This window comes from Lissotriton helveticus, chromosome 6, assembly GCF_964261635.1.
Source record: "Lissotriton helveticus chromosome 6, aLisHel1.1, whole genome shotgun sequence".
NCBI lineage: Eukaryota > Metazoa > Chordata > Amphibia > Caudata > Salamandridae > Lissotriton > Lissotriton helveticus.
This window is the reverse complement of record NC_136067.1, coordinates 1,790,357,929-1,790,373,823: the sequence shown is the minus strand read 5'-3', so window position 1 is coordinate 1,790,373,823 and position 15,895 is coordinate 1,790,357,929. Positions and strand designations below refer to the sequence as shown.

Here is a 15,895-nt window from a genome sequence, read left to right as displayed (position 1 = left end):
CGCTTGCCCGGACATATTCGGTGTTGCCGTGGGACGGAGCTGGAAACCTTCACAAGGAGCAAGCAGACTCGTCACCCGAGGAGAAGAACCGGAGCAGAGCGGAACCCGAGAACGGAACAGACGGGCAGCCAGACCCTACCTGGCAACGCGACAACTCGAGCAACGGCCCTGGAGGGACGTGGCTCCACAAGGTACGGGGGGGTATTTCCTCGGTCTGGGGCCGCGCACTACAGGGTTCTAAGGGCGGGGAAAAAGTGAGAGTCCTCGAGGCGGGGCCGTCTTCAGCGTAATAAGGCAGCGCAGGCATGAAACACTGGTGACGGTAGAGGTGACAGTTCCCCACACTTCCCCTGGTTCCCCGCGTCAAAGGCTGTAGACTGTGAACCACCCCCTTACAGGGTTCTTTTTGTTTCTTCTTCCCTTTTTGGTATCGGTGAGCGACGGCCAGCAACCCTAGTGTTCAAGAATCCAGCGTCGCTAGGAGTACAAGAAAAGCGCCGAAGCAGACTACAAGTATCAGAATGCCTTACACCGGAAAGAGTGCTTTACCTCTGTTCAAAGACTTTTGTTAAAAGATTCTAGTACCTACAGACTTTATCACCTTAACCATCTTGTTGTCAATAAACCCACTGAAACAGATACTCGTGCATCCTGGTCTGCTTCTCCACCACCCCACAGACCACCGCGTCCTTTTGACCAGGAATCTCGAAGGGAACACCACGTCACTGATACCGGTCGTAGCCGGTTCATTTTGCTGCCAGGACCACTGCGTCCTCTCTACCAGGATTCATAAAAAAAAAAAAAAAATTATGCATCATTGATTATTCAGGCTGACTGTATCACTGTCCTGATGATGATCCCAGTTATTATATGAATGGGATCGAAACATCGTCGAGCTTAAAAACACTGTGCACACAAACAATTCTATATATGTGTGTTACGGTTGTCGCTATTTATCATGCTTGTCCTATCATGTACAATTAAGAACAAGCAAGCCTCTCTGTTTCGCCTGACTGTTTTTGTATTTGGTTTGTTTTCATGTAAGTTGTCACCTTGTCACTCTTTTTATATGTTTTCTTCGGATACAGGACTGTATCCCACTGGATATCACATTTGTCCCTTGACAATATCTATTTATCCTGATTAAATTGCACTATCCGGCTGGATAAAACATATAGAATCGATTCCGTTCTATATTAATTGCTTGTTTTGTTTTTTCTCTAGTAAGGACCAATGTTTTCTTCAAAACTAATACCCATGGTCCTTAGTTACCTTATAGGGTCCCCTTGTCTTTAATTAAAAAAGGTGCACATAATGGCAGCTTCATATACAGTAAAACATTCTGCTAAATAATATACGTAATACAACTGTTTATGACGAAGTCTTTTTTTTATTTAAAAAAAAAGGGGCGTGAGTAAAATTGTTGTAAAAAAAATAAAGAATGTTTGAAAATGTGCAGTGCTGGAAACAGCAGCCACAGATGAACATAACTAATTCATATGCATGGTTTATGGTTTCAGAATGAGAACATCAGCATGTTTAAAGTGATTACAATAATGTAAAATAAATGATCGCTATTTCCGTACCAATATTAAATACTTTTGATAGAACTTTCAGTGTCACAGTAATATTTATTAAAGTTCAAAAACAATAAGACAAATACAATACTCCCAATGTTACACAGTACAACATTAATGTTCGTCTTCTGAAACATGGCCTTGCTTTTCTTGTCGTAATTTATCTGCGTAGAATTTGAAGCTTTCCTGTGGAAAGAGAGAGATCCGTGCAAGATTCAGCATTGTATCCTGATAAGTACACAAGTAACAATTCTATGCTGTAATACTCCAATGGTCCACGTGCATTAAATGTGTCTAGAAAATGCTCTGCTCCTCGATTTCATTTACATACTAGGATATTTGCATTACTGTAGAGTGATGTCCATATAGCATACCTTTAAAGCTCGCACAAAAGCAGTACCAAGCAATATCAGGGCAAGAGATTAAACTGACAGCATAGCCAGACTTGCAATTAATTGGAAAAAAGTTGACTGGGTTAAGGAAAATAGCCAAATACCGCTGATTAAAATAAAAGGCTATTAACTTAAATCCAGTTCCTAAGCTGAACGATTATCAACATAACTGTTAATTCGCCATCACTATAGCAGGCAGAGGGTGGAGGACCACAACATTGCCCAATGTGTTTGCATATACAAAGTAAACACATGCAGTGTGTACTGCAGTGCGAAATAGGTTTATACTTTATGAATATACCAAAGCTGAACATACACTTTCATCATCATTACCAATTGTACCTTTCCTCAGGAGTTCCTCCATTTAAAAACATTATCTGTTAGTTTTGCAAGAGAAAATCTATATTAAAAATATCTAAACACCTGAGCAGCTGTGCATGTGTAGATATAACTCAAGAAATCCCTTAACACCAAGGCAATTAAATATGTTCCACTCAAATCAAAATAATTGTGTTGTAAAAATATTTATTTTAATTGATACTGAAGCACAACAACAATCTTTTTATCATGCTGAAATGCTGGGTAGGTACCCCGGAGGCATTTTATGAATTCACTTTTGTAGTATGACCTGCGGAACTGCTTGGTACACATTTCATTTTTTCAAAAAAATAATCCAAGAAAGGTTATCTTCTCCCTTAAGTCAAATGAATGCAAGATTGCTGCTGTACTTGCACACCTCAATATTCCACACATACCAATACCTTTGAGCTTTTTCCTCTGAGATCCAATCCCGCTTAATTAAGCACTAAACTTTATAACACTATTTTTCAAAGTAAACGTGCACACATCTGCAGAGGCTCTTGTTCTTTAAAGGCAAACACTCACAGGGGGCTCGGTGAAGGGAAGTGGCTCTCCCGCATCTTTCAACAGAACTGCAAAGCGCTTCAGGAAAAGCTCATCTGTGTGAATGTTCATTGCTTTCATTTTTTCATATAGGGCTTTGGCAGAAACAACATCCTTTTCTGATGCTAGAGACAAAAAAAGAAAATACATTATTAATACATGTTCTCATTTGGAATTGTCATCAAGTGGAAGGTATGTTCAGGACTTGTTTAAAACCCAGACATGAAGAGTGCTTTAGCTTTCATTAACTTTGAAATTAGTTTCATAATTTATTTTGATACCATATAAAACCTGTTTTACAATAACAAACTTTGACAAAATTGCTAACTAGAAACGTGATCAACATTTATTCTTAGACACGGTACAACGAAGTCTACAAAAATACACTTGGAAACCAGACATGCCATTTGCTAATAATGCACAGCGACTCGGCATAAAGCATGACGTAGAAATCAAAAGATGCCTTTTAAAATGCCATGCTGTCTATGTGTTACCACTTTTAAATGGCAATTATTCATCACTGTTACACCGTGCGCTATGTTAGTTAGCAGTGCTTCAAAAATCTCGGTATCACATTTAAATACTGTTCTGCAGTGATGCACAGTGCATTACATTTGTTTTTATTTGAAGTAAAGATTTTCCTTTAGTAGGTGGAAAGGCGCGACCATAAAGATTGCACTCATAATCAGTAACTAAATAGGGAAAAAAACAATCCTCTTCCTATTAGCCAAATGTATTTGTGGCTCGGTTTAAAACAGCACTAGAAAGGTCATATATGAAGTACCCAACCGAGGGATGATGCAAATTTTTATAGTCAATCCGAGGAAATTGCAAGAAACAGGTAAATATGTACAGTTGTGTAGCCTGATTGCACTGTGTAAAGCTCATGAATAAAATCAAACAATTGTATTTCTTACCAAAGCATTTCATGAGGTAAGTGTATGCAACATCTTTTTCTGTAAAGTCGGGAATTAAATCGAGTAAACTTGTAATTTTCCAACTCTAGGGACAAATTAAATAGAGAACATGTTAACACGAGGAAACGAGTGGGATGAAGGTTCCTTTACAAGTGGTCTTAATAAGTAAAGAAAAAAACCTAATCTGATTAAATTAAAAACAGATGGCTAACTGTACAGTCACGTTTATCTCCACTTAATGCATTAACTGACTGCATGTTAATTCAGATTAGTCAGAGGTACAAAAGTGCTAAATTAACATCATTTTGTAACAAGGTAATCATTATTATTTATAGGTGTAGACATAAGGAGTACTGCATTAATTTAGGAAACAGCCCTTGAATTCAATGAAAAATTACTATTTTACCAGCAGCATTACTATTACTAACCCCAGAATTACATTAAAAAACACAAGGAATATTCAAAGTTTCACGTTGATAAATATTTTTCATAGTAAATTGTTTGTTGCATGCAGGAGGTCAGAGGTAGGTTTGCTCAAATATTTGCCCAGCAAGAACGTTAGAAGACATGGTTTGATATTAACCTGTTGTTGTTCTCAATATAAACCCATCTGTACTGAAACAGAAAACAGAATCTAAAAAACAACTAACACTGCCAATATTTCTCCAAATACTGATGAACGTAAAGGTGGGAGCATTTTCTTATATGAAAACACTACTCTTATTTAAAAGATAGTGATGATGTAGCTCTGAAATAACATCATGACCATAATGTTTAAAAATAATTTTATAAGTGAAAATACATCCTTTTAATATTTTTTTCAGACAACACGTCACTATTTGCAATGCTGACTTTAACTCTGATCTTCGATGGACCAAAACATATGGATTAATTAATACATTTCAAGGTACCAAAGTGATTTATTAGTTATAGCAAAGCCATTCTTGGTGTAAAAGTGGTGTACCTTTCCTGAATTCTGCGCTGTCCGCGCAATGTAAGCCACCAGAAGCGCTTTTTGTTCAGCAACTGCACTACACCTCTAGGGGAGGGGAAGAAAAAAAAAAGTCACGCACAGACAGTAAATTAATGATAAACATTTCTAATTAGCAGATTCACAGTGGCACAGTAATGTATCATTACCTCATATTAAGGCCTAATAGCAGAACATTAAATAAAACAAGAGGGCAGACCAAGCCAAGCTGTCGGGAAGACTGCCCTTGGCACTGCAAGCAGTACGGTTGTGTGAAGGAGAGAAAAAAAATAAGCTGATGCTTTAACATCCCACGAAAACGAGACTTGAGTCTTAAAAGAAAGAGAAAAAAAAGGAACACCATTCCTCTCCAATTATACTGCCAAGCATTCACAAGTGTGCTTGGGATCATAAGGTTAATTATACATTTAATAAGGTGTCAGCGAGATAACTGCTCGTTTCTTTATTAAAATTAAAATGTACAAAGCAAGTTCTCTTTAAAGTATAATTACCTACACTTATGCATACAAAGGACTGATTTCAATCTGTTGTATAAAAGGCTTTCAAAGCAATAGACAGCCAGTACTTGAGAGAGAGACAAAAGTTAAACTTGAAGAGAAAAAAGTTTATGTGACAGGCCACAAAAATCAAGCGTCTTGTCGACCTTTAAGACTATAGCACAATCAAATGTGGTGCGACAATATTTTTGTTCCCACTTATCACAATTGTCATTCTCATACACATTCCCCAAAGAGAACATTTTTGAAGCCTTAAGAATTGTTCTTCGATTAAAGCGTTTGAGGAGAAGGAATATTTACATTTCAATCAGTATGTCGAGTGAGCTGAACTTGTCTAAAACACGGACTCTTTCATACATCAGCATAAACGTTCATGGTGCAGTAAAAAGCGTACACGCCCTTATGACAAACATTGATAAAAACAATTCAACGGCCATGCAAAATTTTAAAAAATAGGATCTAAAGGAGAGTGAATAGAAAAAAAATGGTGTCTAAAGTTTTTATTTCATATGGTTCGTGGAAAGCATGTACGAGTCGGGGGGGGCGCACACCCACATTCTAAATCTGCGACATCTGCCTCAGAGTCTGAAACCTGCCATCGAATAACACAGGTACCAAGGACACCAGGCCACAAAAATCAACCTGCAGACCGAGATCTTCCAGTATGCCAATCTTGCCCCGAGCCCACAATATAAATGGAGGATTCCCCTCTTGCCACCTTTCGTTTCAGACGCTCCAAGAGAGATTCAATTGCCAATTATGTTTTCTCCACTAAATCCAGATTTTTCAGGGTAGTGTGTAGCATCTATATAATTCCTTTCTGTCCTTCAATCTTGTCACTCATTCCTTCAACGTACCTGCTTCCTTCTTTCTCCAGTATGGCTGAAAAAGTAGACATTTTAGTTCCTCCTCTGGCTTTCCTGACGTGGTATTTCCAAGGCCATACCGCTGTCACAGCGCAGCTGGATCCCATGTCGGATCCACTGGCAAATGCTGTTAGTGCCTCCTCATTCACTGCCACTCCACCCTCAGTCCATAGCTCTGCCTAGGCTACTGACGCCCATTCCAGGGTCCGAGCAGGCAGCGGCCTCCTATGGGCAACAAGTGCCTCCAATCAAGCGGCAGTACCACACCTGAAGGGGTCACTGCCCCCCCCCCTAACCCCCCTCCAAGGGGTCACTGCCCCCCCCCCCCTAATCTCCCCCCCCCCCCTCCGGCAGACGGAGCCAGCAGCGCTGCGAATTAAGGCTGGCAACATCTTGTCACCAGTGCCACAAACATGGGAACATTTCTCAGCATAGTGGGCTCACCAATCACACAGTCTACGTCAAATGCAACCACAGAGAGTCCTCACTCTGCCCCAGTCAGCTTGTGGAGAGAGGATCCCAGAAGATGCGCCAAGGGCATAAGAAGTGTGGAAAGCACCACTCCAAGCCATGCCGCACAATGACCCAATGAGGCTCTTATTAGGCCAGCACTGTGTGGCCGGGTCAATAAAGAATGCAGACAGGACAGCCATCAATTTCAGCCACACTTCACACTAACAAGGCCCACTTGGATCGAATACAGACAAGTTAAACAGCTGATCCCAAAGGACGGCAGACTCTACTCTCTTATTAAGTACTGTGCTCTGCCACAGTTCACTTGAGGGTTCTGGTAGAGGGAGACTGGAAAGAGAAGGGGGATTAGTTTATGGGGAAGGGGTGAGGCATGGGGTTTACATTACGGGAAAGAGGACAAAGAAGAAGGTGGTGGCAGGACATCAGAATTATGTGCTTTAGGTGGTGAGAGGTTGCATGATAGCAGATGCACTGGAGATTATGGGAGGAAAAGAATGGCAAAATATTGAAAGTAATTTCCTGGGAGAAGGGAGGACAAGGATGTGACTGGACACCTTGTACAGTGTTTTTTTTTTAGAGTGGATAGAATGGTGAGGTGCCTGGTAGGGGATTTTATTTTGGGAGTGTGGGGTACAATGTCACTCAACATTACCTGATTTGGAGGGTGTCACTGACCTTGGTATAATTTTGAATCTCCAAAAGTTGCAAATATTTCCACATAGTCTTCAAGGGTTTCTTTAATTTGGTTATAAAAACAAACAACTTCACTCAACCAGGTATGGCTTGGCATAATATAGAAATTCATTTTGACACTAAGGAGGAACTAAAACAGTAGGTACAGCAGGTTTTAGGGTGACATGCTACAATGATGTACCTATTCCAGGTACAACATCATCTCTACTGCACAACCAATGCACGGAACAGTTCTGGACATCAGGTGGAAGTAGGCAGCAGGTACTAAAGGGTGCAAGATTTATTCTCAATCATGAGTAGCTTGCTTCAATGTTTTGATTGTAATTTTATCGAGAACATGTCTAGAAAAGAAGTGACAATCTGTCCTGGTTCCTGATGTGAGCAGTGGACTTTTGTGTAGGGTAACTAAAAACAGACAGTTGTGATTTTGTAACTGAAAAGAGAAGGGGCTTGTCAACAGCCACGCAGATAGCCTCAAGAAAAAAAACAATGAATAAACTGCAAAGCAAAAATATCCTTGAACTTACAGATACAGACCAATTAACAAAAATTATAAAGAAGTTAGAAACAGAAGGTGCAGCAGGCCCTAATGGTATACCAAATGCTGTCTTTAATGGAGAGCCTGCGTACCCAGGCAGATTATTTCACACTGCTTTTTAAGGAACTGTTTCTGACAAATAGAATCCCAAAATCATGGAGGGAAAGCATTTTTCAACCAATCTTTAAAGGTGGAAATCCGTCACTGCTCAGCAACTACAGACTTCTTGCATTAATAGATGTTGAAGCTAAGCTATACGCTACCTGTCTGCTAAAACATCTAAAAAAATGGTCAGATGACACAAAACTGACACCTCAGTCACAATCTGGGTTCAGGGTAGGGGCAGGCACACTAACTAATCTTTCAGCCCTAACGCTACTAACCGAAAATGCCAACCAACAGAACAAGTGGATGTTTGCATGCTTTGTGGACCTAAAGTCAGCTTTCGATCGCCTGCCCCGAAAACACTTATGGAGTAAACTGGCAATGTGGGGCATTATAAACAACTTACTGAACGCCATCAAAGACCTGTACACGGATACTGGGCCTCAGGTGAAAATAGGTGATGGCAGTTGTGTAACTAAGAAAATAGGCACCCACAATGGATTAAAACAGGGGTGTGTGTTAGCCCCAACCCTCTTTAATTTGTATCTATCCGATCTTGAAGAAGCACTCATGAAGCTAATTGCCATCCACCAATGCTAGCCAAAGAGGAAATCAGGTACCTGCAGTATGCTGAAGAGACAGTGCTTCTCAGCCAAACCCCATTTGGGCTTCAACACAGCATGAGTACACTAGCAAAGTATATGGATCCGCATAGGTTAGAATTAAATTTATCTAAAACAAAGGTAGTGCGGTTAGTGGATGCCAAATACAAAAAACGTGTGGTTTTTGGACAAAAAAAAAAGTCATAGTTGTTGCCTCATACAAATATCTGGGTTTAAAATCGAGAGAAAACTGAGTTATAAGCATCAGCTTCTAGCAATGAGGACTAAAGCCTAAAATCTCATAAACAGCTTCAATTTATTAAAAAGGAAATTAAGCTGTCCATCTTACAGCCACCTATTATCCATTATGTTGGCACAGTTAATGCCTTCTGTCACTTATGGTAGCGAAATTATGAGGGGTCACAAAATCTCAATTCCTAACATCATCCAAACAAAGGTTTATAAAAACGTCTTCCTCATTCAGCAAGCAGCATCACCGGCTCAAGTCCAACTAGAGTTTCGTTTGACCAATTTAATATTCAGGAGTGAAAGTGCTTTTATTAAACTATGTGGAAGGCTTAGAGCAGCCACAACCAACTCTATTGAGAATCTGTGCTGGAAAGAAATAGAAGCTCAAAGAGAGAACAAAATACAAGGTTCCCGGGGCTGTTACTTAGCACAGGTTTGTGAGTGTCTTTGCGCTCAAGAAATTTGGAACTCATGCATGGGGAAACAGGCCCCTAAAAAATCATTAATCTGTCAACAAAACTCCGGTATAACATGACACATGAAAACAACTTATTACAAAGACGTCATGCCTGGACGGTGATTAATTCATATGGCACCAGGAGCCTAAGGTTTATTTATCTGCACATTTTCAACAATTTAAACACTCAAATCATGAATTTACGCTTTGGTATGTGGGAAACAAAAGATGTGATGCCCTCCTGGATAGACCAGCACCAAAATCAAGACTGCAGATTACGCAATTACAAACATGGATCCCTATCACATATTCTCTGTGCATGTCCGAAGTTATCAAAAGAAAGATACTTTTGAAAGAAATATTCATTAATAAGAACATACAAACATGCAGAGAAGCTATAACGACCTGGTTGGGTGGGTCATCGATTCCTCTGGTCTGCGGGGGTTACATTCATAAATTTGTATCTAAAGGAATTAGTTTCAGAAGAAAATCAAACAATCTAATACACAGTTTTAATATGACGATGGTCTTTAAGAGGAGGATGATGTTAGGGTTGCAGCACTTCATGGACAATATAATCGGTTCTTGGTTTTATTAAGTGTAGAACCATGAACAAAGATTTGTATTCTTTTTACTAATACTTTTTATAGGATGCTTTAAGTAATGTAAATGAAATTATACGGTGTAATGGTTTTAAAAGACCGAACATTTGAATAAACTTGTTTCGTGTTTTGTGTAGGGTAAGTTGATTATTAGGTCTCGTATAAGGCAGCGCATGCGCTGCCTTATTAGGCCTCAAGTAATTAGTATGTTAGGTGCAACTACATGTTATTTCTGTTGCCACTTGCCATTTGTTAAAGTTTGTCATTGTATTTGTTAGATGTTTTTTATTGGCTGTTGATGCAATACTGACTTCCGTTTAGTCCGTAAGCAGCAGCGCCTAACTACTGTTTTCATCCGCGGGATGATAACGATATGCAGGCCGTACCTCCAATCACACTCTTTCCGTGCGCATATCCTCTTTCTCTCCCATGTACTGGTGACGAGATAGAAAAGTAAACACTGATGTCCTCCTCGTGTGACAGATCGCTCCTTTGTTCGTGTGTAGCAGTAACGATTTCTGTAAGTCAAGCACTGTATTTCACAAGAAGAGCAGCAAAACGTAAAGCACATATTAGCACAGCGCCTGTGTCACGGCCTCCGTGTTTCCAGTTTCATAAAGCTCAACGGGCATCATGTTGAGGAAAGAAGGCTCAGACTCTTCTGTTAAGTACAGGGCTCCAGGGGCGGGCTGTAAAGGAACCGCCTCGGGCTTTAAGCCGCTTCAAAAACTCGCGGGTGAGCAGGCACATTTTCCAGCCCCACACAGCGCTCGCAGTCTGTGTTGAAAAGGTGTCTTTAAACATTAGCAGCCTCGTCTCACCATGGACGCCGTCTTCTGCAGTGGTCCGAGCTCAGCTGACTGCATTAATTTCTTTTCAACTGAGACCCGCTGCGGCTGCCCGAGAGGTGGTACCAATAACCATTTCATATGGCCATCCTGCTCGTACCACTGAGTGTAGAGCGAGCCAAATGAATCCAGGGGTGGTGCCTACCTCGTGTTGCTGTATTTCAGCAACTGGCGCCACACCACCCACCCAGTTAGTGCCACTGACACCTTTTTGGCAGCCACGGGCGGCATTATCTGCAGAGGATCACAGTGGACGCTGACTGTTCTCTGGAATCAGCGCCATCGGGTAGGGGAATAAATGAGGGGTAACAAAGGAAATTAACCACTTTCTTTCGGACGCATGTTGTGGCTTCTCGCTCACAATTGCTAATCCCGAGATAGCCAACATAAACCTTCATCCTCGTTAGGTTAACTAACTATTGTTTAACTCGATAATGCCCACCCCTTCTGTGTACAGTGCTGCGAAACAGCAGAAACTCAAAGAGCAAGCGCTATATTAAAAAGTGTTATCGTCAACGATTGCTGACTTAGAGCTGAGGCATGTCACATAGCTCTTTATCTGAGTAATACGGTTAATAGGGTACAAGTAAACAGAAATTACGGGAAAAGCAGTATATTTCACTCAAACATATAATGTAGCTGGTCCGCGTAGGTCATCAATCTGGTCGTGGAAATACTTTATTTTATAATGCTCTTCAATATGCCTTAATTATATTTTTGGCATATTCAGGAGTCAGTTACATCCATTATCGAGTTATTGGAGAACATTCCATTCCCGCATGCTTACTGTTCAACGATCAATAAATATGTCAAAGCCGGATTGAAGGAACTCTGTACTGACGTAGTTTTTAATTCCGTTTCTTTTTTATAGGTGTATGCTTTAGGGTAACGTTTCAAAGGAGTGCTCATAAAATGTGGTGTAATGAGGTCGTGCAGCAGCTCCGCTCCCCCCTGAATGAAGGCTTTGCATTATTCAAGAGGCCACCGTGCGGCACTGCTGTGGATCCCGTGTCTGTCCAGAGAGGAGATATCGCAGTGAAAAGGATCACACGAGTCAGTGGTGAACAGAGGATCAGCCCCTACCTAGTGGTGTCTGTTTCAAATTTGGCTCATGGACACGCCATCGAAGACGTATGCTTCCGGGAGTCCCTTATAACGCAGGCCCATTGAAAATATCAGTGAGTGGAAAATGATTTCTTATAGGGAACCCCTGGTGACGCACTGAGAAATCTCTTTGATACAGTGCGCTATATCCTGGCGTACACTGGACGAAGAACCCCTCTGGGTTTATCTGCCAGGCACGCCTCTGCTGGGGGTGATAAGCAGACACAGGGAGATGATGGACGGAGTGCTGAAACTCTTCAGACACTCGCCCCCAGTCACAGATCTGGGATGAATCCATCAACCTTCTTTAGCTCACTTCGTCACCTCAGTTTAGAACCAGCTAGATGCAAATCAGTCTTGACCCTGTAGAGCAATCCAGTCCGAACTACCAAGCCAGGTCTTCCCTGAACCGGAAATAAGCATCCTGGGACCGGTGTCTGGGTAACAGGGCACACGTCCTATAAAAAGAAGTGGGGGTACTGACCAAGTTTGGCAGTTTGCAAGTGACACCATGACGCGTGCCAACACAGCACATGATGTCTTGACGCGTGGCATCCCACATGGCATCACAGCAAGTGATCTCACTAAAAGACTCTGCATTAGGGTGAATAGCGCTATTAAAGAAATAAAATGATGCTATTTGTATTGTTATTTGTGTAAATACTGGGACAGACCATCTCATCTGACATTCTTACAGTGCGTGCACTTATATACAGGGACTGAAAAAAGTAAACAAGCATTTACAATGCAATGGTCTCGGCTTTGTTAAAGTTAGAGCTATTGGCATTGCAAATGGCTTTTTTTCATTTTTTGTTTTTTTAAAAACATAAATACATGGTATTGTCATTTATAATGGCAATAGGTGAGCATTAGAGAGTAGTAGAGAGTATTAGCGGACACAGAGCCACACACACACAAACAGAGCCACACACACAGAGCCACACACACACACAGAGCTACTAACAGAGCCACACACACACACACACAGACAGAGCCACGCACACACACAGACAGAGCCACACACTCAGACAGAGCCACACACACAGACAGAGCCACACACACAGACAGAGCCACACACACAGACAGAGCCACACACACAGACAGAGCCACACACACAGAGCACAACACACAGAGAGCCACAGACACAGAGAGCCCAACACACACAGGTAAAAAAAACGATGACAAGCAGGGAACAGAGGCAAAAAAAAAACCGATGACAAGCAGGGAACAGAGGCAAAAAACAAACGATGCAAAAAAAAAAAACCCGATGACAAGCAGGGAACTGAGGCAAAAAATAAAAACAAAGACAAGCAGGGAACAGAGGCAAAAAAACCTCCATGACAAGCAGGGAACAGAGGCAAAAAAAAAACGATGACAAGCAGGGAACAGAGGCAAAAAATAAAAACAATGACAAGCAGGGAACAGAGGCAAAAAAACCTCCATGACAAGCAGGGAACAGAGGCAAAAAAAAAAACTATGACAAGCAGGGAACAGAGGCAAAAAAAACAAGAACCGACGGGGAAACAGCAGCAAGGGGAAAGCCCTCAGCAGTGGGAGGACAGAGAAGGGCACGCCGGCTGGCAGACCGAGGGCTATTAACTACCACAGGGGAAAACTAGACTAGGGCCGGCCTTTAGCAAGAGCGAGCCAGGCCTAAGCCCAGGGCGCCAGTCTTTCGAGGGGTGCAGAAGCGGTGATGCAAACAGCGCCCTTCTCATCTCGTTTCACCCATGTCCCTGCCTGTTAGTTTGTCAGTTTAAAGTGGTTTTATCCTTCGTTATTAGGGCAATGATTTTAACACCCCCTTTAGCTCCCGTCCTTGCCCTCCCTTCACCCTCTGAACCCTGTTGACACGTCAACAAAACCATCATCTGCGTGATACACCCGAGCTTTCAGGTGATTTAAGCGAGCTGGGTGAGGTGCGGGGATGTTTGTGTTCAGGGGCCAGTCCCTGCTCCTCAGGGTAATGACCTGCAAACACAAAAGGGACCCTTGCTTACTCATTTAATTCTCCACACAAGTGCGCCACATTTCTCTCCTCTCACGTCCTGGGCGCAATCTTACTAAAGGCCGGCTCTGACACTAGTATTGGCAGCGTTGCTAAATCAATTTTTCGTTTAATCAAAGCTTGTTTTATCATGGCCTTTTTGTTAGGGAAAACGAACATTTTTGGATCTCTAAAAGCTTACAAAGGCTTAGTAGTCCCGAACCACTGAAAGAATCATTCTTGTGCGCACGTGCCCCTGGTGTAAGAGCACAATGCTCTCACAGTGAAGTTAGCCAATGGCTTATGTGGGCAGACACAGTGACTGATACTGTATGGTGTAGTGGGCGGAAGAAAAATGTTAACTTCAATAAAACAATGGATGAAAATGCTGGCTAAAAGCCTACGTAGGTCTATTATACATAGAATTTTAGTAAAATCAAAAGGTCTGATGTAACGGCAGCCCTAATGAAAAGCATGAACAGAGTGCAAAAATCACTCGCTCTTAGTCAAGTTAAAACTCGTTTGTAAAAATACTTCAGCAGGAGGCAATCACTCAACTCGGTTATTTTTCCATACTTTGAGGCTGGAATGGTTCCGTGCATTAGTGACACCAAATTGTTGACCCACTGAGTAATCGAGGAAAATTTGTATTTCTGCCGAGGCCATCTGTGGGGAGCTCTGCTCGCATCCCCGTAACACAAAGGGCGCCAGGGGCACGCAAAGGGAAAGGCAGGCTGTGCAGCAAAGCCCTGAGATGCGGTTCAAGTCATGGTTGTGTTTTCTGTCACTTCCAGGCCAACCCAGTTCGCCTGTGGACAGGGCATGTGCCAGGGATAGCCGGCACGTCAACTTTGACGCTTCTCACGAGCCTGAAGCGCTGAGTATTTTTAATACAACGCTCATCTGGCGAGTAACTGTTATTGTAACTGCTGGAAGACCAATTGTTCCTAGTGTGGGGAGCAGTGTCACATGCGGTCATGGCTGCCATCTGCAGTAAAGCTCGAGGGCAGAGTGAGCCAGGCACTTCCCCCACCTGCTGATGATGCCGCTGCTGATCCCGTCTCCAGCGGGCACCAAACATCACACGTGGGGTGCAACGTTTCAAGCCCATAGCTTTTAGTGCGAGGGACGCAGATCACACACAACACAGAGCTCCGGTGCTTTCACTCTGACGTGCGCTCCAGGGGAGCATAAGCCATACAGGCGTGAACTAGCCTTAAAATTAAGTGTGTGAAAGCAGGGGTGTGCAGCGGCTCTGTCTCACTGAATTCCTCGAATGGAGCGGGAAAGGTAGTGGACATTTTGGGGAAAGCGCGGCCAAGGCCGCTTTCCGCAAACCAAGTCACAGCAGCGTTTGGGCACACAGTGGTGGTCACTAGCTGTACACCCTGGACACATCACTCATGTCCAATTAGAATATAAGGAATGTAAAACACAGGTGCATGCAACGTCACTTACTGTTGAGAAACGTTTATCTAGGCATAGAACCTACTCCTGGGAGCTCGATTTCTTAGTTTCGCTTTCACTTTCGGGAGCTCTGCTTTCTGTGTGTTTTGGTCTGAAACAAAACCGGCGTCACTGCGCACACGAGATCAGCGGCCTCTGCCGAGCTGCATATTTCGTGAGTTTCTACCTGTGGCCCACAGGCTGGATTTCACGGCAGTGTTAACTTGCCCTTCGCCTGCACGCGGAGTTCACGCCTGCGCAACAGATACCGTATGATTTCAGGGGGTCCCAATAGGATTTCGAGGGGTCGCCACACTCCAAGGGCAGTCAGTAGATGACGGCTCGGGTGCCTATAACGAAGTGTACAGTATTAGGGATACGGACGTCCTCCTGGCACTAAGTAAAAACTTGTGTGTGCCCGGGTTTCCCTCGCCAGGAGCATGCCGCCCCTGTGGTAGCTGAGGCGCTCCGGACGTTCGGGTCGCTGGGGGAGTCCGGGCGTAGGCGTCCTGGGCAGTTGTCCGATCTCCCCCCCGAGGCGGCAATGCGGCACGGAGGCGGCCTGTACACAGCGTACAGCGCGGCTCTCCTTTGTGTGGCGCGGCCTTGGGGGCAAGGGGCGGTGCAGTTTAGTTTGCTTCTAGTGT

At 42.9% G+C, this 15,895-nt stretch overlaps 1 protein-coding gene across 1 annotated transcript in view; it reads right to left on the bottom strand.

Annotated features, from left to right (window-relative positions):
• Positions 1 to 1,370: 1,370 nt before the first annotated feature.
• Positions 1,371 to 15,895, bottom strand: part of LRPPRC (leucine rich pentatricopeptide repeat containing) — an 848,306-nt gene continuing 833,781 nt past the window's right edge. The window contains exons 35-38 of the mRNA XM_078649683.1: positions 4,754 to 4,828; positions 3,790 to 3,874; positions 2,855 to 2,997; positions 1,371 to 1,763 (exon numbers count right to left, since the gene is read on the bottom strand). Coding sequence (XP_078505809.1) covers positions 1,692 to 1,763; positions 2,855 to 2,997; positions 3,790 to 3,874; positions 4,754 to 4,828 — 375 coding nt within the window. The 3' untranslated portion in view covers positions 1,371 to 1,691. The remainder of the gene's footprint in view (positions 1,764 to 2,854; positions 2,998 to 3,789; positions 3,875 to 4,753; positions 4,829 to 15,895) is intronic.